The 19,971-nt window shown below is 54.7% G+C and overlaps 1 protein-coding gene across 2 annotated transcripts in view; it reads right to left on the bottom strand.

The window, feature by feature from the left end:
* The window catches only part of MVB12B (multivesicular body subunit 12B), a 186,463-nt gene that overhangs the window by 4,825 nt on the left and 161,667 nt on the right, over positions 1-19,971 (bottom strand). For both annotated transcript variants that reach the window (XM_082695607.1, XM_082695608.1), the window contains exons 8-9: positions 18,760-18,815; positions 16,300-16,359 (exon numbers count right to left, since the gene is read on the bottom strand). In XM_082695607.1, coding sequence (XP_082551733.1) covers positions 16,300-16,359; positions 18,760-18,815 — 116 coding nt within the window. The remainder of the gene's footprint in view (positions 1-16,299; positions 16,360-18,759; positions 18,816-19,971) is intronic.

Here is a 19,971-nt window from a genome sequence, read left to right as displayed (position 1 = left end):
CCCAGAGCAAAGCGGGGCTGCCTGGGCTGCAACAGCTGTTGCTCCGGCACACTGAGGGCAGGATGACAGGAAGCCCCAGGCGAGCGAGCGGCCTCCGCAGACGAACAGCTCAGTGCTGAGGGCTTCAGCAGTTGGTCAAGGATGAGGGGCAGCCACAGACCTTTGAAGGTTTTTCCCCTCAAGTAGAAATGGTGAGGAGGCACCCAGCGCACTGTGTCCTTGACCGCCCCTGCCGGAGGGGCCCATGGGGAGAAGCAGACCTGGGCTCAGCCCATCCCGTCTCTGTATGAACCGCAGGAGGGAACAGCCTCAGGCTGCCTCTGAGCCCGGATCAAAGGGCCCCGCAACTCGTATAGGACGGTGGACCCTACAGACATTGTCCGTCACCAGAAGGGGCGGGTAGGAAGGACTTGACTTTGGAGGGTGACCTCAGGCAGGTCTTTGCCCCTCTCTGAACTGGGCCATGGTAAGAACTGACAAGCGTTAGCGAGGACGTGGAGAAAAGGGAACCCTTGGGCCCTACTGGGAACACAAACGGGTGCAGCCGCCATGAAACACGGTATGGGGGAGACTCACAAAAGAGGAACTAGGACTCCCCTAGGACTCAGCAATTCCTCTTCTGGGAATTTATCCAAAGAAAACAAAACACTAACTCAGACACCTGCACCCCCACATTCCCTGCAGCATTCTCTCCAAGAGCCAAGACGCAGGAACACCCTAGGCGTCCCGTGACGGGTGAAGGGACAAAGAAGATATGGCGTAGAGACATGATGGGCTCTTACTCAGCCATAAAAAACGAAATCTTTCCATTTGCAAAGCATGGATGGGCCTCAAAGGCATTACATGAGGTACAGTGAGTCTGAGAAAGACAAAGGCCATGGGACCCCACTTACATGCGGAGTCTAACCAGCCAGGGGCTTGCCCGGGGAGGGCGTCTGGATGGGCAAAGGGGGTCGAAAGGTACAGATTCCAGCTATAAAACTTGTCCTAGGGGTGTCATGGACGGCAGGGCGATGACCATTATTACTGCATTCCATTTCGGAAGGTGCTAAGAGCAAATCTTTTGTAATCATGGGGACAGATGTTAACTAGATGTGCTATGATCATTCTGCATATATACAAATATGGACTCATTATGTGGTGCACCTGACGCTAATGTCCTAAGTCAATTACACCTCAATAAAAAAGTGGGGTCACAGTCTATCTCCAGGGCTGGCTGTGGGGATGGGGTGAGCTATGCAGGTTAAGGGCTCATGTGCCACGGTCACCAGGCAAGCACTTGCTGCACATTTGCTGGCTTGGGAAAATCTATCAGAGCAGCTCCCAACCTGCTCCCTTTCCTGCTCCCTGATGACCAGGGCATGGGCCCTGGCTGGAGTCCAGCTCTAGGAGGCCGGCCCTGTGGAGCAGCCCCAGAGGCAGCCCCGGGGCAAAGTCTGGGACAATACTGCCACCTGGTGGCTGCTCGGGTGCATCATGGCAGGAAAGGTTCCCTGGGTTCCATCAGCGCCCACCGGGTTCTTCACCCTTGGCTGGGCTCCCTGGGGTCAGGCGAGAGCCCCATGAGGGCAGCAGAGCAGGGGCAGGCCAGCACCATTAATTCGAATGGGCAACACAGGCGGAAAGGGCGGCTGGGGGAGAGCATGAGTGCATTTCTAGCCGGGGCTCAGGAGCAGCTGCCTGGCTGGGGAGCTAGGGAACCAGGGATCAAAGGTTGGGAACGGGAAGCACTGCCGGAGGAGCGGGGTTCGGGGGCGGCGGGTATCTGGAGTGCCAGTGGAGAGAGGTTTCGGGAGAAGCACACAGGCTCAGAAGGTGAGGACAGGCCTTGTACTTGGGTGCAGGACCTGGAGGGGAGCAGAGGGAGGACACGGGCTGGGCAGGGTGGCTTCCATGGGAGCAGTTCTGGGTGGGCGAAGCTTGGAGAGCTGTCAGTGTGGCGGGTGCGGTTGCCCCTCAGGGGTGGGGAGGGGGGCACCCAGGGAAAGAGCTGAAGCGGGCTGATCCCACTTTACTGCACAGAAGTCCCTGGAAGTCTTGGTAAAAGGCAGATTCTGACTCAGAAGGTCTGGGGTACAGCCCAAGATTCTGCATTTTCAACCAACTTCCAGGTGATTTGGGGCCCAGTTCAGACAATTCTGTGACCCAACCAAGGGGACGAAGGGGAGGATGTGGGTGGGAGTGAGCAGAAAGCAGAGGGCTAGAGACATTAGGGCTGGGCTGTGGGGAGCTGTGGAGGGAGGGAGGCTGGGGGTGCTTTACTCCGGCTGCGCGGAGGCCAAGCCCAGGAGATGCCTCCCTGGGGCAGCGGACAGAAGGCACCTCTTAGAAGCAGCCAGAAGTCCCAAGCGCACACGCTGCCTTTTCCGGATTCACAGCCTGCGCACGCCGCTCCCCCTCCCCCCTCCAGAGCCGGGACTTGGTGCCCTGCACAGATTGCTGTCCCCCCACTCCTACCCTTGGGAGCTTTTCCCTTTTTAGGTTATCTTGGCTGGAGAAAAGCATTACCCCCCCCACCCCCACCTCTTGTTTTCTCTAACTCCCCAAATGAAATTTCAACATATGTCCCCAGACATAATCCCCCTTAGGCTGCGGATAACCCTTCCCACAGACACTGTCTTCTGCCCGGGATTGCTGGCCCCAAAGTGTTTGCCCAAGAGACTAGGGCCGCTTCTGGAAGGCCTTTCACTCCCTTGGGCAAACAGTGAGTACCTTTGAAGGTGGATTTGGGCCCGGATCTGTTTACTCAAGACATTAGTCTCCTGCATAAGGAAAACCTGCACTCGCGTACAAACAGCAAATCCTTTTTGAATTAAAAAAATTTTCAATTAAAAAGCATTTGGGTTCACAGAGCCAAGCCCAGCTGAGCGGCGCCAGGCCATGGCGCCCTCTGGTGGACACAGGCCATCACAGCAGCCAGGCCTGGCGGTGTCTCCAGGAAAGAGATGTCACTGTCAGGGGCTGTTTTGAGCTTTCCTGGGGCCCAGGGACCGCAGTGTCCCTCCGCCTCCGCCTGGGAGACCCTGCAACTGATGCATCGTGCCTCTCTAGCTGTGGGGCATGAGGCCCAGCGAGGCCATCGTCCTAGTCTGTGGGACATGTGGGCCCTGGCTTCCAGCTGGATGGTGGCGGCTGTCACTTAGACCCAGCCTCACTGGCACAAAGGGGGCCAGCAAACCCCTGTCCACTCACAAAGGCATGAGAATCACCCGAGACACTTCGTCTGAAAAACCCAGTCCTCCTGCTGCATCAGAATCAAGGTTTCTCACCAAGCCACCGGTGCCCAGGCCCCTTCTGGCGTGGGGTGGTTCTGGTTCACCTGGTGGGGCAGACGGCATCTTCCAAAACCCCCAGGACACCTGACAGATTAGGCAAGTGAGAAGCACTGCCTGAAAACTACCAAATATAGTTCAGACGGTCTCCGATGTTTGGACTTTATGACACAGTGAAAGCAACAAACGTTCAGTAGAAACCAGACCTTGGATTTTGAGTTGGACCCTGTCTTGTGCTGCTCAGCAGCTGCTGTCCCCGGACAGCCACGCGACCACGAAGGTCCATGACGGATACGCTGACGGCCGGGCTGTCCCCATACGACCGTCCTGATTTCCGCCTTCAGTGCAGTATTCAGTGAAGTACACGACACAACACTTCATTATAAAACGGGCTTTGTGTGAGATGCGCCGCCCAGCTGCGGGCTCCTGGCCGGGTTCTGGGAGTTGAGGGCAGCCAGGCTAAGCGGTGCTGTTCGGTAAGTTAGGGGTAATAAATGCATTTTCAGTTTACAGTGCTTTCAACTCATGACGGATTTAATGGGGGGGGGGCGGCCACCCCATTGTAAGCTGAGGAAGATCTGCAGAGGGCAGAAAGGGCGAGCAGATACCTTTCCCTTCCTGGGTCTGGCAACAAGCAAATCAGAGACTCAAATCAGAGAAAGGACAGAAAGGGATTATTTCCAGCACCTGAGTGTTGCAGAAACGGAGGCCAGAGACCTGGGGCAGGATCAGACTTCCCCAAAGGTCCAGAAAGAGCCAGGGCAAAGCTGGACTAGGCCCACAGGGGCCCCAGGGGTGGGGGACAGGCGAGCGTGTGCACCCCCTTCCCTGCAGCTCGGAGGTGGGGGCAGGCTGACAGATGGGAGCCGAGGAGTCAGTGTAAGCTGGCACTGGGGTGGATCACGGAAGAGCCTGGAAGGGTGCGTCGAGAGCAGGTCCAGAGCAACCAGGCTGGGCCTCAGAGGCCTGGCCAGGGGAGAACAGGTAGAGGGGAAGTAAGGGGGCCAAGATTTAGGTCAACAAAGAGTCCGGATCGGGGTGCACGCACACTGAAGGGTGGGCTTTGGTAATCACGGAGGGTCCCCGGGCAGGCAGATGGGCCTGGCCCCGAACAGTCAGGAAGGTGGACGAGGTTCTTAGTGGCTCTGCTTCCCCAGAGCCTGCCCAGGGCCTGCCCTCCCAAGCCGGTCCTGCACCTGCTCGGTGCCCCACAGCCCCAGCCGTGACACGGGCTCTGCTTGTCACCCACAGCTCAACCTCTCCAGGGATTTCAGCTACGGGAAACCTCACTCCTCACTCGAGGCCTCCACGTCCTCCCCTCTGTCTGCACGTCTGGCTGCTGGAACTCAGCCCCAGGGGAGCAAAAAGCTGGTGTCCCTGGGAGGACTGGGTGCAGAAGGGCCTTGAAACCCCACAGGGCAGCCTCGTCTGTGTACCAGGGCATGGGATCCAGCTGATTTGAATACATCGCCCCCTTCATGCTCCTTAAGGGGAGACTGAGGACCAACACCGCACTGGACAAGCCCGGGAGTCCTCGTTCCATGCCTGGACTCTGGTGCCACATGGAGATCGGAACCACTGAGCGAATGGGGAACGCGCTGGGGTCCCGACAAGCAGGAACGATGGCTTTGCCTGGACGAGGTCTCCCCACGTGCACACTGGGGGCCCAGAGGAACGCAGGGGATTCCAAGACTGCCCTCCCCATTCTACAGGGAGGTTCTAGAACATTCCGGAGCTGGGGAGAGAACACTCTGGAGCTCAGGGCTACAGCCCATGCACCCTGTGACTCTAATGTGACAGGAGATTCCATGTCCCGAGTCGGGGTGCCGGGACCAAATCCGTACACACCTGTGAAGCTGGTATTGCTGTCTTTCCACCCCGGTGGGCAAACGGGGCTCTCAGCGGCTGAGAAGCCTTTCGATGCCGTGAGGAATAGGGGGACAGCGGGGAGGCGTCTTCAATGCCACAGTCCCATGGGGATGCCTGGGTCCCCCGCAGCTGCACAGAGCGGTCGGCACGGCTCCTGTAGGCCCTCAGGGAAGCCGCCTCGGTTTCCGTTCCGGCTTTCCCATTGGGTTCCTGGGCTCTAATCCGAGAGGAGTAACCCCGAGTCGGGGCCTGAGCCCCACCCAGGCCCACTGCTGGGTCCCTCCCTAAATGATGATCCAAACAAGGGCCCTTCCAAGACTCACCTGCTCTGGCAGGAACCATGTCTGTCTGGGCACCGGACCCGGTGGCACCAGCCCAGAAAAGGGCTCCGACAGCGGCTGCTCAGTTCATCAAATTCACAGCCTTCTGCTGATCCAGCCCCCGGGTCTTTCCACTCTGGGGCATCCAGGTCCCTTTCAGGGATCCTCAGCACCCATCCCTCCCTCCTTTCCTGCTCTAAGCCTGGGACTCCCAGGACGGGGGTGGTGACACCCTGCACGGGCTGCCTCCTGGGCTCAGTGCCGGGAGAGCCCCCCACTCCCAAGGCAGCCTTCACTCACGAAGCTCACAGAACAGCTTCCTGCTGGGACCCAGAGAGGAGCGTCGTTGGGGAGATCCCAGGAGTGGGGCAGGGACTCCCTCATCCCCGCTCTGCCCCAGCACAGCGCCAGGCCCGCCCCTCCTCCAGGGGGAGGTTTGAGTGGGTTCCGCAGAGACCTCTTCTTCCTCGGTCCCCAGCACCGAGTCCTAAATGGGCCGGGCACAGCCACACCTTTGTGCCTTTCTGAACTCAGTTCTCCCTCGGACACTTTTTCTCTTCAATGGCTAAACTCTGTCTTTTAAGGCCCAGCTAAAGGGGTACTTGTTCTGGACACGTTCCTTCCTTCCTTCCCTGGGGAGAATTCATCCCAACTCCCCGAGCCTCCCCAACACGTCACATATCCTCCTAAGTGCACGGTCAGGATGGGCCACAGTCGTCTCTGTAGCTCCAGAGCCTGGTGGAGGCTATGGCCATGGATGGGTGGATGGACAGACGGATGGATGAAGGGACAGACGTATGGAAGGAAGGACGGATGGACGGGTGGTCCAGGACGGGTGAATGAAGGGACAGATCAGTCTTTGGGTCCAGCTCAATGCAAAGGAGAGAAGGCAGCTAGCTTAGGGGCTACGTTCTGAGGCAGATGGCAGGTTATTCTAATTTTTAGTCTTTTGTGGAAGCAGCCGTCCGTCCAGCCCTGGGTTTTCTGACTTCTCCCAGCCCTCTGAGCACGATGGTGGGATCAGTCCTATCGTGTGTGATTTAACTCAGGCATATAAATTCCAAAGCTCAGTTCTTGGCCACATCACCCCGTGAATGCAAGAGTATGAGTTTGAGTGTTTTTATCTCCACACAAACACCATGTGCAAGCTGGAAGTTCACACGCTACTGGTCTGTGGGATGTTTAAAAATAAACACTGAAAAGTTGAGACATTGCATAAAATGCCAACATTTTCCAGCTTGTTCTAGAAAAAAATAGGAGGCTGTAGCAATTCTGGATGTTCATTCTTGCAACTAGAGGCTGCTTCCTTTAGAGAGCCATGTCCTTTTCAATTTGCCACACTCCCCACCACCCCCTATAAACTGCCCAACTGATGTTATCACTATGATTGTACTTTGTGAGTGTGTAGGGTTGTGGGGACAAAGTAAGCAAGAAAGTGAAATATTTCTTGTACCCATGTCTACCAAAAGTAGAAGGAAAGAGAGACTGAGAAGGTCATGTAATTTTAAGGAAAAAGGGGCAAAGGCACATTCCGTGCTGGTGCTGAAGATCGCAGTATGGCCAGTGAGGACACGGAGGTGTCCTGCTTGTCCCCAGCCCCTCCCCCACTTCAGGACCAGCGGCCTGGCAGGGGCCTACATGTCCAGCCTGCCCCCTCGTCTGTGAGCCAGGCCATGGATGGGGACTTTGTGGCTGAAAATGCCATTTCTATGTCTGTAAGCAACCATGGGGCCTTCCCCTCATTGGGTCAGCATTTCAAGAACTCATCTGAGTATTAACTTTTAAAAAACGGATCTGTGAACTTTCCCTGCTCTAGGCTCTTTGTAGGAAATATTTAAAACACCACCACTTGCCACCCCCGGAAGGTGAGGGACCTGGTCGCTCTGGGAAAGCGCCCTCCTTATTCTTTCTGTCATCTTTATGCTTTTTACCTGCGTGACAGGCAAGCTTCTCAGAGTTTAGTCTGGGGGGCAGATATTACTTTAAAACATGGGGGATGAGAGTTCTCAAAACATGAGAGAAAGATCCTTCTGTGAAGGGCTGGTGGGAGACCTCGTATTCATCTGGGCTTTGGGTGGCAAGAGCGAGGGCACAGGTCGCGATGATGACCGGGACAGGTGAGGCTGCCGGACCTCACCTCTGCTGTGGCTTCCTTGCCACCGGTTCAGCCTGCAGCTCTCAGCTCTGTGATGCACGCCCGGGGCCCAGGCTGGGCGGGGGCTGCCGCCCGCAAACCCAAGGGGTGGTGTGTGGGGGGGGTGGGGGGCTCAGAGACTCTCAGAATTAGGGACTCTATTAATATAATCTAGCATATTAATATGCCCATGGAGAAAATGTATGATCATCTCAATAGATGATTAAAAGACATTTATCAAAAGCCACCATCCATTCCTGATAAAAAACCGTTAGAAAAATAGAAATGGACGGCTAATTCTTTAGCAGGATAATAATAAGAAAAAAGAGAGTGAGAGACGTGTCTATATATAACAAGCCCAAACGCAGCATTATGGGTTAACACGGATACTAGAAGCTTCTACTAAGGCACAGGTCAGACGCGGCGGCACAGTGGCCAGAAGGCGGCAGGTGAGGTGCGGGGAGGTGCAGGCAGGTGTGGCGGGAGGAGGCCCCATTGGGGTCTGCAGGTGCACAGCTGCCTGCCAGCGACCCCGGAGAAAAGCAACTGAAAACCCATCAGGAACAATAAAAGAAGTTGGTCAGAAGCCTGCAGGTTCTTGATCTATAAATGCCGGGAAATACGACGTCGGAAAAGAGCCGTTCCCAAGAGCCGTGAGAACATTCAACATCCAGAAGAACCTGAGAAGCAGCCTGTGGGGTCGGCATTTCTGCGGTGCGTGGCGACAGAGACCAGCCTTGGGGTTGGGACATTTCATCTAAAGTGACAGTCGCTGCTCTGCTAATCTATGCAGTCAGTGCGGTCACAATAAACACCTAGAACAGAGTTTCTGAAAACCCCTGCCCCCAAAAGGTTCTCTAGTGAGCTGGGAGAATAATCATGTGATTAGAAAAGTTGGGGGGCTATGAAGGGAGAGCTCTGGCACATGTTGAAGCTCATCATAAAACTGTTAAGATTCAAGGGTGCCTGGGTGGCTCAGTGGGCTAAAGCCTCTGCCTTTGGCTCAGGTCATGATCTCAGGGTCCTGGGATCGAGCCCCGCATTGAGCTCTCTGCTCAGCAGGGAGTCTGCTTCCTCCTCTCTCTCTGCCTGCCTCTCTTCCTGCTTGTGATCTCTGTCAAATAAATAAAATCTTTAAAAAAAAAAAAAACCTGTAAGATTCAAAACAGGGTGGCAATAATATAAAAAGAACAGAGAAGAACGGAGTCAAGAGCAATGTCCCCTGGTCCGCTTACATTACAGAACAGTGTGATAAAGACAGCATTTCAAATGCACTGAAGAAAGCAGTCCGTGTTAAGAAAACTGGCTAACGCCATGGGACAAAATAAGGCTGGTCTTAATTCTAGTAGATTTCAGATGGATTAAGTAGTTGAAAAGAATTTCATATTTTAATATATTTAAATATGAAGGAGTAGAAGAAAACAGACTGATTATTTTTATCATCTTCTAACTTTGGCACAAAGCCCCAGATAAATAAGATGCTGAAACATAAAAAAAGAGCCTGTGAAAAAATTAAAACTATTATACAGCCTAACACATCATTAACAAGAAGAGCCACTGGTTAAAGGTGTGTTTGAGCAAGGGACAAGGAGAAAGTTGTTATAAAGAGCATAAAGAAGGGGCACCTGGGTGGCTCAGGTGGTTAAGCCGCTGCCTTCGGCTCAGGTCATGATCTCAGGGTCCTGGGATCGAGTCCAGCATCGGGGCTCTCTGCTCAGCAGGGCGCCTGCTTCTCTCTCTCCCTTTCCCTCTGCTCCTCCCCACTGTTTGTTCTCCCTCTCAAATAAATAAATAAAATCTTATTAGGAATTCTTAAAAATAAATGGAACCAAATGAGGCCAACAGAAAAAATAAGGCAAAGGAGCACAGAGAGATTTGCAAAATGTGTACAAATGGCCAATAACCGTGTGAAAGAACGTTCACCTTCAGATGCCAGTGGTCAGCCCTAGTGGGAATGTGGGAAACGGGCGCCTGGGTGGCCCAGTGGGTTAAAGCCTCTTCGGCTCAGGTCATGATTCTAGGGTCCTAGGGTCCTGGGATCGAGCCCTGCATCAGGCTGCCTGCTTAGCAGGGAGCCTGCTTCCTTCTCTCTCTACCTGCCTGCCTCTCTGCCTACTTGTGATCTCTGTCTGTCAAATAAAATCTTAAAAAAAAAAAATGTGGGAAACAGGCATCCCCCTCATACACTACGGGGTGGGGAGGTCACAATGTGCATGGCCTTTTTGGAAGGCAAAGTGGCAATATATATTCTCCTAAAGAAAGACCCAGGGGAGCAAAGACACATGTACAAGAAAATATACTGCAGCCGTGTAATAGCGAATAATTGAAAACAACTCAAAACTCAATCAATAGTGGATTGCTGAAATAAATTATGGCGTAATCATAAAAGGGAACCACATGTAGTCATTAAAAAGAATGAGGTAGGTCTGGGCAAAGTGATAGGGAAGGTTGTGGAAGCGAAAAGCAAGGTGAAGCTTATGTACAGTGTGAGCCTACGTAATGCCCGTGCGTGTGCGTGCGTGTGCGTGTGTGTGTGTGTGTGCGTGTGTCCACATTTTACTTCCCATGTTTTTGTGATGTTTACAGTTTTATAAACACCTACAACCTTTGAACTCAAGGGGAAAACACTAAATATTAAACAACTGATTCTGATCGGCAGGGTAGCTGTTTCAGATGATAAAGTGCCCACAAGATCCACTACAATTTACGGGGAGGGAACTCATCTCTGGCATGAAGCTGGTCCCTAAGCCAGGGTCACGCCCCTGAAGTCTATGCAGGGGTGGTCCCCAAGCTGCTTCCCATATTTCAGAAGCCAACACCTCCTGCGTGCCTTCAGAAAGGCCGTCCGTTAAACTAAATCATTAGGTTTCTTTGTTTTGGGCTGGAATGGTCTAACTGTGTATAAGGGTTTGGGTGGCAGCTTGGTGCCTTTGAGCAATATAAAAAAGGGGAGAACAGGTTAACGTCTATTTATTTAATTGACTTTTATATAATAAGTGAATTAGGCAGGTTTCTTTCCCCAAACGTATCAGTTACTGAAAAATCAAGAAAAAGGATTCTGGGGAGAACAAGGCTGCGGACTTCCCGTTGCAGTTTAAGACCTGACCACTAGATGGTGCAAAGGGACCGCAAATTGTGCGCCCTCTCCCTCCACAGAATTTCTTTCAACGTTAATAAGCACAATGAAAGCTTTCCAAAAGTAGAAGGAATGAACGATTGTGCTGGGACACGAACATTTTGCTTTTATAAAATTGGGACTCTGCCATTTCATTACTGATACAAAAATCTTCTGCCTCACTTTCTTCCCGCATATGCAGGTCCCAAATCTACTCTCATCTATTTGAAGGGGCCCGTAGAAGCCCACGCAGACTGGATGTCCAAAAGTTGAATTCGAAAAATTTTCTTTTTTTTACTTTGCAGTGCCAAAGGGGTTTCCATTAATTTCACCTCAATGTCGTGACGTAAATGCTAGCAGAATCGGCCCCAAGCTAAATAAGCAATAAGCCCCATTTTTCAACACACAAACACATAAAGATGTCAGCTCAAACTGTTTACTAATTAACACTTAAAAAGACACAAATTAGATATGCGTGGCTAAGAGCAATTATAATCAAGACGAATTTCTCTAGTCATTTGGGAACTGAGAAAAATGCCTAATTGCTGGAACCAATGTTTTAAAAACTGAAATCACGCCAGTTAGCAAATATGTTCATTTAAAGAACATTCCACGTGACTACACTCTTGAGGATTGACTACAAACATGAGAACAAGGAAAATATTTAGGTATAAAATTAAAATTTTAAGCTCCCTTAGATTTATAACTTCTTCATTAAAGAGTCTGCAAACAGCAGCCCATAAAAACCTGTAGCAATTAAGTGGTTAAATGAACTGCCTCCCTTGTCAATTTTCAGGGAGTGATTAATATTAGATCGTCCCTTTACTAATTAGACTCTCCCGTGTCTTACAGCTTTAAAGTGGACTGAAAATGGAGGCTGTGTGTCCTACCAGGAAGCAGGGTGGGGTAATGGCGCTTCCCTCGCCAGGCTGAGTTTTCAGCGTGGCACCCCCGGAAGGGAGGGTGAGCGTCATGGTTTTCCGTGGGAGGTCGGCGGTAGGTGGGGAGGTGGCTTTGCACGGGGCTGGAGGGCACTGCGGATGCCGGGTGCCGCTTCCGTACAGGCATTGTTGGCTCCTAGTTTTAAAAGGCTGTTCCGCGTGCAGCGTGAAATCTACAATCAAGGCCGCCGTCTCTTGGCCGTTATTCCTTGAGTCCAGGGATGGAGGGTCTGCAGGGGAGGCGAGACTGGGGGTGGCGGGGCCACAGGGCAGGCGGGGCTCTGGCGGGGAGGCAGGAAAAATAGGCACAGTAAAGGGAACGGAGACACGGGCGGGATTTTAGAAGCTGCAGCCTGGGCTCCCGGAGCGGGGGTGCTCCCACCCTGGCTGTGACGGGGAATCCATCAGATGGAGAAATGGAGCAACTGCTTACAAGGGAAATAAAGAGCAGCAGAGACGGAGAATATTTATATGCCCATCTTCTCACTCCGAGAGGAGATGCTTCATCACAGGGGTCGGCTGCGAAATCACACTTTTCCTGACTCCTGAACAGAGAGCAGCTTTTGTTGGGGCCGCGGGGAGGACAGTAAGGGTCTCACGGGGACACCGTCCCCCGGGGTCCCCACCACCCTCCTGCTGCCCAGCCCCGTGCGGGGAGGGTTCCATGCCTCGGACTAATGTACACGGGCCGGGGACGGACGCGGATGGCAGGCAGTACGGCTGGGGGAGGACAGGCTGGGCAGGAAGGAGGCTGCCGGCCCCATCGGCGCCAGGAGAGTGACCGCATTCACGTGGGAATTTATCAGCCACAGCTTTGTTCACTTCGACCCCCACACCTCAGAGTATCCCTTAGTTGTGAGAGGTTTCACGTTTGTCAAGAATTTTTTCGCCCCAAGTCTGCTTGATGGCAGGTAGAGGGATTTTGATCACAACCTTAAAACATGACCTTCCTTGGGGGGGGGGTCTTTCAAGAAACTTAAGCCAGTGCTACAAGCCACCACTTCTGGGGAGTCACGATGCAGGCGGAACCAGAAGCTGCGGGGACGAGCGCTACACCCAGGCTGGGGCCATCAGACCCATGGCCGGGGCAGAGTTGGGGGGCAACCAGGGGACCTGTTCAGGGCCGAACCTACACAGCAGATTTGGCGTGCTGCCCCATGCATTCAGACGCAGAATGAGTCCTCTCCAGCCTATGCTGTTTCCTCCACAGTCTACATGGTCCACAAATGTCCCAGCAAACACCCGGGGTGGACCCACCAACGTGGCAGGGGCCTCCGGTCCACACAGCCAGCGAGCCGTGTCCTGTCCTCCTGCCGGCGGGGCTGTGTCTCATGCTCCTGAAGCTCGGCTGATCCGGGGGGCTGGAGGTGCACTGCCCAAGCACACCTGGGGTGACACCTCGCCTCGCTCCATCTTTACTTGGGCGATTCTTGGCTTTGGTAGGCTGGGGGGCACTGCGGGTCTCTGCCGTGGGGGGCGGTCCCTGCTTGCGCCGGCAGCTGGCTAACCACCAAAGTCAGGGCTGGCAGGGTCACGGGTTTGTTCACGGAATGAACAGTCCCTGCGGTTGCATGGCGGTGATGGGGCACGGGCTTAAATTCAGAATCGTACCCCGGGCAGAGCATGGTAAGTAAAGGTAAAGTTGGCAGGAAAGCAACCGCAGCCCAGTCCCGGGCAGACAGAACACTGCTGTCATCAGGGCTTGCTTCAGCGTCCTTCTCCCCTGAGACCATGTGAGCCCAGGTCTCTGGGGACCACGCAACACCACATGTCCACATGGGGGGCGGCGGTGGAGGGAGTAAAGGAGAGAAGCCCCTCCCAGCACAAAGCAGCCTCCGTGGGCACTGGCCTCTCCCTGCTGTTCAGGAAGCCGAGAGCTCGAGGCGGCGTTCAGGATGAGCAGAGAGACGTGGTTCTGGTGGTCGGTCTGTCCCGGAACCCAGAAGCAGTCTCCTGCCTTTTTGGGGGAAGGGGTTTGGCTTAATCATGTAAAATATGACAAAATAATACACAGCGAGCCAAGCAAAGTCCTCCACCAAGACACCCCCCCCCATCCCCTCCAGGCGCAGCTAGACTTGCTGGGGACAGAAAGGAGCAAAATCATCCCGACCAAAGGGACACCCAGCTACTCAGGAGCCGAGAGCCAGGGCCGGGGGGCGGTGGGCCCGGCTTCTGCTCGCCCTCAGACTCCATGAGCAACACGGAGTTTAGCGGCGAAAAGGGGGGGAAGTTCATGTTTATTTATGGAGAGAATTCTCTGCCATTGTTGCCGAAGCTGCAGCCCGTTCACCAGAGCGTGATATCAACATACTAATCACCATGAAATGCACGCGGCCGGCCGAGGCCAGTAACTTCTAAACCCTCAGATTAAATGAAAAACCACAGCATTCTTGCCTGCCACGGCATCTGTGATGGTTTTACACCCCATGGAAGGTTCCTACCCTTCCTCATGTCCCTGCTTTGTAACTCCACGTTAATGTCCTTCAGCAGAGACCACAGGCCTGTGTTTTCAGCCCATGACTGCCACAAGAAATAAAGCTATGTGTGGGCAGCCGGGCCAGATAGGCGCCCACTCACCCCCCCGTCCTGAGGACAGCGGTAACAGCAGGCACGACTGTGGCCACGGCCAGGCCCGTCCTGGGCCCTTCACACGACTCAGACCTCATAAGTACTCGGTGGGCAGCGTTTTGTGACTCTCCTGATTTACAGAAGAGAAGACAGAGGTTCAGAGCAGTGAAGTGGTGCTGCTGAGACCCGAGCCTGGGCCGGCCGAGCCCAGAAGCCCTCTGCACCCCTCCGCGCTCTGCTCAGAGTGTCGGACATCAAGACCACACATTCTAACGAAACGTGTGTTTGGGTGGCATTTTCGAATTCGGGTTTCTGGTGGCTTCTGCAGGCTGCTCCGAGCCCTATAGGCCTCCCAGAGTCTGCCCCATCCCGGTGACCCAAAGGCCCAGCCCACGTTGGGGGCACCAAGCTCCCTACCCCCATTGTCCCCCCTGCAGCCCATGGAGCCGCAGGCTTCAAGTCTTAAGGGGCAGGGTTTGGAGTGTGAGCACTGGGTCTCAGTCTCGTCTTGGGCAAGACCTTTCACCTCTAGTGTCTCACTTTCTGCCCCACGAGATGGGGAGGAATGACACCCCCTTGGTCAGCGGTGGGGGCGGGGGGCGGCGGGAGCCAGTGAAAATGCAGGGAGAGCCCCGCGGAAGGCGAGCACAGAGCAGCTGCTAAAATAAAGCAGGGACGACTCTGGGCAAGGGAAAGTGTGGCATCCAGACGGTCGCCTCCCTGGTTCAGCATGTGCCACCTCACAGCTTCCAACCTATGGGGCCGGGCCCCCGTGCTTACATACATTCGCGTGGTGTTCCTGAAAACCCTAGGGGGTACATTCTCCCGTTATCCCAGCTTTAAACAGAGAGGGGTGACCTGTCCCCTGTTGGCATGGAGCTGGGTTGGACGTCTGTTTCTATGACCTTGTCCATCCTATAGTGGTCACAGTCCATGCCCCCGCTTTCCCCCAGCAGCCAGAGGAAGCCACCCTCAGAAGCCTTCTGCATACACTCCCCAGGGCCGCCCCAAGTGGGACCCCACACAAAGGCAGTTTGCAGAACCAGCTATGGCTGCCTTGCTTTCGAGAAGGGCTGACACGGAGCTCCATGGGCACAGGGATCTCTAAAGGAGTCGCCCTTCCTTCCCCCAAGTTTACAGCTCCCCCCACACCCCCCACCAACCTATAAATGACAATCACGTTGGTCTTTATGATCTGCTGAAAATCAAAGACAAAGGGGGACTTTTTTTGGTCTTGTTTTTGCTATGACAGGTTTAGAAATTTGTTGTACTACGTTGATTCAATTTTCCTTGATTTCAGCCATCTTTCAATAATGCAACCTGCTTCTGCTAGCTGGGTATACAGGAGAAAACCCAGAGGAACTGAGAATATTGAAATGGTTCTACCATTTCCATCTTTGAGACAAATGTTTCTCTCAGAGGAGAGCTGGTTGCAAGCATGTGACTGCTTAACGGCCGTCTACACATGGAACACGACACGCACACACTCTAACGCTGTCTTAGGAAAACAGAGATGACACGGGCGGGTCAGACCTCTGGGTTCATCCCAGTATCTCAGCTCTCCTTCCTCAAGAGTTGTCACAGGACCGCGGGCCTGGATTTCTTTCTCTTTGGTTACGCAAACATCTAAACTATGTGGAACCAGGCGGCGGAACGGGGTCTGGCTTCTCGGGCACAACGGAACGGATCCTGATCCTCGCTCTAAATCATTAAGAGGCTCCTTGGACATGTTCCCAAACCTCTGTTGGCGGCGAGGAGTAGAACCCAAGCAGGAGAGAGAGGCGATTGCGTGCCCATCCCCTACCTCCCACCTTTTAAAACCGGGGGCATTTGACAACCTGGGTTTCAGAGAACACAAAGAAGTGTCGGTCCTAACGGACTTGAAGCAGTGAACACAATCAGCGTGAGATTCTTTTTCTAGGGAATAAATCTGAGGCACATGGAAGTGTTTTCCTCCGAGGGGCACCGCACACCTACATCCTCCCCGCTCCTGGGACAGACTCCTATGAGGGACCGGAGACCCCGCGGGGAGCAAGCAGGCCCAGGCCCCACCTGCCCGCTCTCTAGGCGCCATGCTCACCTCCTTTTCAATTTCTGCCAGAGATTTGATGGTGATTCCCAAGAGATCAAAGGGCTGCATCTGCAAATACGGATCAAATTCTTTTAAACGGTTGGAAAATGCTGTTTCACATTTGCTTTTATGCATAACGATTGTGTCCCCTCAAACCACCCTATGTGATCTAGCATTTTCTCTACCCTCTTTCGAAGGGAAGCCCAGCACCATGACTCTAGTGATTACAAGCAACGTGAGCAAACGTTCGAGAAAACCTGGCTGACAGCAGGGCCGGTCCCTTCTGGTGGGGACCCTTGTTGAGTCCTCTGTGGGCAGCCCCGGGGAGGGTCCCAGCCCTCCTGAGAGACGGTGCCAGGCACTGGTAACTTCCGTCTCTCCTTTGTCCCTGCCCGGGTCAAAAGCCGGTTTTCTCCTTCTGCAGCTGGGGGGACGGAGGGGCATGAGGTGAGGCCACGGCCGCCCTGACTGTGGCATCTGGCAGTGGGCTGGGTTAAGGAACTGCAGGCGGGAATTCTGGGTCTTCCAAGATGGAAGCTGAGTGAAAGAACCGCCCATCGACGGTCATCTGAGAACCCAATGGTGGTGAAAAATGCTATCACTGCATTTTAATGGGTGTTTCTATAATTTCCTGATGACGGGAGCCTTCTCTGAAAATGCTGGCTTTCCCCCAGCTAGCTGGAAAGGCCAAGTTCACGAGGCAACATGGCAGCTGGCGGCACAGAGAGCCTGGGGCTGGATGCATGGTGAGACGTAAGAGGTCAGTGGGCAGCCCGTCCCTGAGGCCCCCGCTCGGAGCCCCTCAGCGTTCTGTAATCCCGACAGGAGCCAGCAACTGGCAGCTGGGGACGAGCAGGTGAAGCCAGGGTCCCCGACAAAACCCCAGGCCCTCATGGTTCTGAACCGCAGCCCAGAGCCCAAGAGGAGCCGAGCCCGCGGGGATGCGCTGCCAGGTACGCGGGAAAGGCCGGCTCCCCAGTCCACGGACCTGGATGCAGAATGGGGCAGCTGTGGGTTAAATCACTGCCTCATTTCCTCTCCCGCTCAGAGTAGCGTGGCTGGGTTCTTGGGGCTGTGCTGCCGGGAGGGGGACCTCGAGAAGCGCATGGAGGTGCACGGCACTGGGCTTGGCCCGAGCTGCCCGCCCTGAGCGCCTACTGAGAGGGCAGTGCCATGTGTGCGAGGGCGACCTTGGGACGGGGCCACTGCATGAGCCACTCGGCTCCCGGGACGGCTCTGCCAGCGGCCACAAAGCAGCGTGGCTCTCTCCGGCTGCCAGCCCGAGTGGCGAGAACGGGGCTGCTTGCCCGCCGTCCAGCAGAGGCCCAGCTGTTGCATCATTAGGCTCTAACCGCCCCACTAAACTTTCCCGACTGGAGCTGGTGCGCAGGACAGAGCGGCCTCTCCCAGGGAGCGGGTGGGAGAGGCGCCAGCGTCGTCATGACAACGCGGCCAAGTGGCGTCGGCTGAAGTTACTCATGCTCCGCGTGTCACGTCACGAGCATTTTTCAAGATTAAGCTGCTTACCAGAAGGGTTCAGAGGAGGCCTATTATATTTCATGAAAATGGAAACTACAGAGCAGGTCAAATCGCAAGCCGGGTGGTTTTAAGCTGGATCCAAGAAATACACTAGAGGATTCTTTAGCTGGTACCCAAACTGGGGCCCTCACGGTTATTAGCTGCTCATGAAAAACTTCTGCAAAAAGGATAAAAAAGACCCAGAAAAAGCCTATTGAGCCAGCATAGCCCAGGCCTGAATAGCTGGGGGGGGGGAGGGGGGGTCGGGCGGGGGACTCCCACCCGGGGGGCAGGGCCGTCTGAGAGAGGGTCCCCAGAGCGCACAGCCTGTGGTGGGCGCCCCCCTTGGTCCGGGTTCTGGCCGGCAGGCGGCCAGCTCATGCCGCCCCTGCGTCGTCATAGGTGGCTCAGGGGCCCCGGCTGGCTAGTGCGTGTCGTGGGGTCCCTGGAGGTCTGCAGCGAGCGGGCGACCACAGCTCTGGGCACACACACTTGCCAGCCAGCCCTGCCGCTCGGAGGCCTCCCTCCGACTGAGAGCAGAGCGTGGTTATCTTAGAATCCAGCCAATTACAATGAAAAAAAGGAGGCAGGCTTCTTTCAGCAAGATGTTATCATGGTTAAATAAAAAAGAACAAAAATTAATTACGTGGAACTTGGAAACCAAGAACATTCACAACTTGTGAAGTTCAGCCCCATTGACTGTCACATTTGAAACAAAAAGGCCCTGTTGTGGCCGAACTGGGGTCTGTCTGCTTGTCCATCTCGCTGCCTCCCCACGCCTCATCCCTGCCCTGTCACTCCTCGAGCACCCACTGTGTGCAGCGTTAGGTGGAGGGGCCTGCACAGGAAGCCCTGTGGTCGAGACAGCGTGAGGGTGGGGGCGTGTGTGCTGCGCGGGGGTGTGCAGGCCAGGGCGGCCATCACGCGGGGCCATCACGCAAAAACACTTACACTTTCTGGAACGCAGGAAAACTTCTCTGAGATCATGAAAGGCACACCGTCCATTGCTGGAAAAGAACAGAAACAGAGAAAATGGCATTGCAGATGCTGGCGGTGCTCGGAGGCCGGAGATATTGACAGGACAGGTCTATGTGGGTCCCGGTGAGTGGGGACCCCAGGGGCTCCAGCCCTCACCCAGGACACACACCTGAGCGCCTCACCAAAGACTGAGCTATGGGGGCAGAGAGGGCTCCAGAGCCCGGTGTCTGCTCTCTGACCTGCGGGGCGGCTCCCGAGGGGCTGGCAGCAGGACAGAGGTGCGTGTGGCTCGGGGGAGGGGGGACAAAGCTGTGCTCTGGGTGGTGGACAGGGAGCGTGCTTGGGAGATGTTTTCTCCACTGAGAAGGACGCCATGCCCCAGGCTGCCAGGCCCACAGGGAAGGTCTAGGTTGGAGGAGAGAGTGACTTTGGAGTCAGAGAGACGGGGTTTGAATCTTTCAGTAAGGTTACGTTATGTTTAGAACGAGGATGGCGGGGGGCGCCTGGGTGGCTTAGTCGGTATCAGGGGCCCGGGACAGAGCCCTGTGGTGGGCTCCCTGCTAGTCCTCCCTGTCCTGCGCTCTCTTGCTATCTCTGGTGCTCTTTCTTTCAAATAAACAGAATTTTTTTTTTTTTTTTAAGGAGGATGGCAGGGCCCGTGAGCAGGGGTGTGTGCGAGCTGGAGGTGTGTGCGAGCTGGGGTATGTGTGAGTAGGGGTGCGTATGAGCTGGAGGAGTGTGCAGCGTCAGGCACAGAGCAGGTTGGGGGGCCACACACGGCCAGCATGGTTCCCTCTCTATCTCTTAGTCCTGGGCTTCCCAGTGGCCTCGAGGCACCAGGCTGCTCGAATGGGGACATCAGAGAAAGACGGGAACGGGTTCCTAGCAAATGAAAACACAGGGTCGGGAAAGCATTCCCCTTCCCACAGCCCGCAGGGAGATGGTCTTCCTGCCCATTCTGCTTTGGGAGGACACGGGGAAGGCCTGGTGAGGGGTTCCCTGGGAAGTCATGTTCTCTGCTTCCCCCAACATCTAAGATGGGGGTTTCTCTGGTACACGAGCGGCAATTTTTTCCAGTCCTAAGAAAGAAGAGTTGCAGAAGCAAAAAAAGAAGACAGGAGAAAAATAAGGGAAGGAGAAGTCTGGGACTAACCCTCTCCAATCAGCAAGCTGAGCCCAGTAGCT

The sequence above is a fragment of the Mustela nivalis genome, assembly GCF_964662115.1.
Source record: "Mustela nivalis genome assembly, chromosome: 13".
NCBI lineage: Eukaryota > Metazoa > Chordata > Mammalia > Carnivora > Mustelidae > Mustela > Mustela nivalis.
The sequence above is the reverse complement of the archived record's forward strand: the minus strand, read 5'-3'. Positions and strand labels throughout refer to the sequence as shown.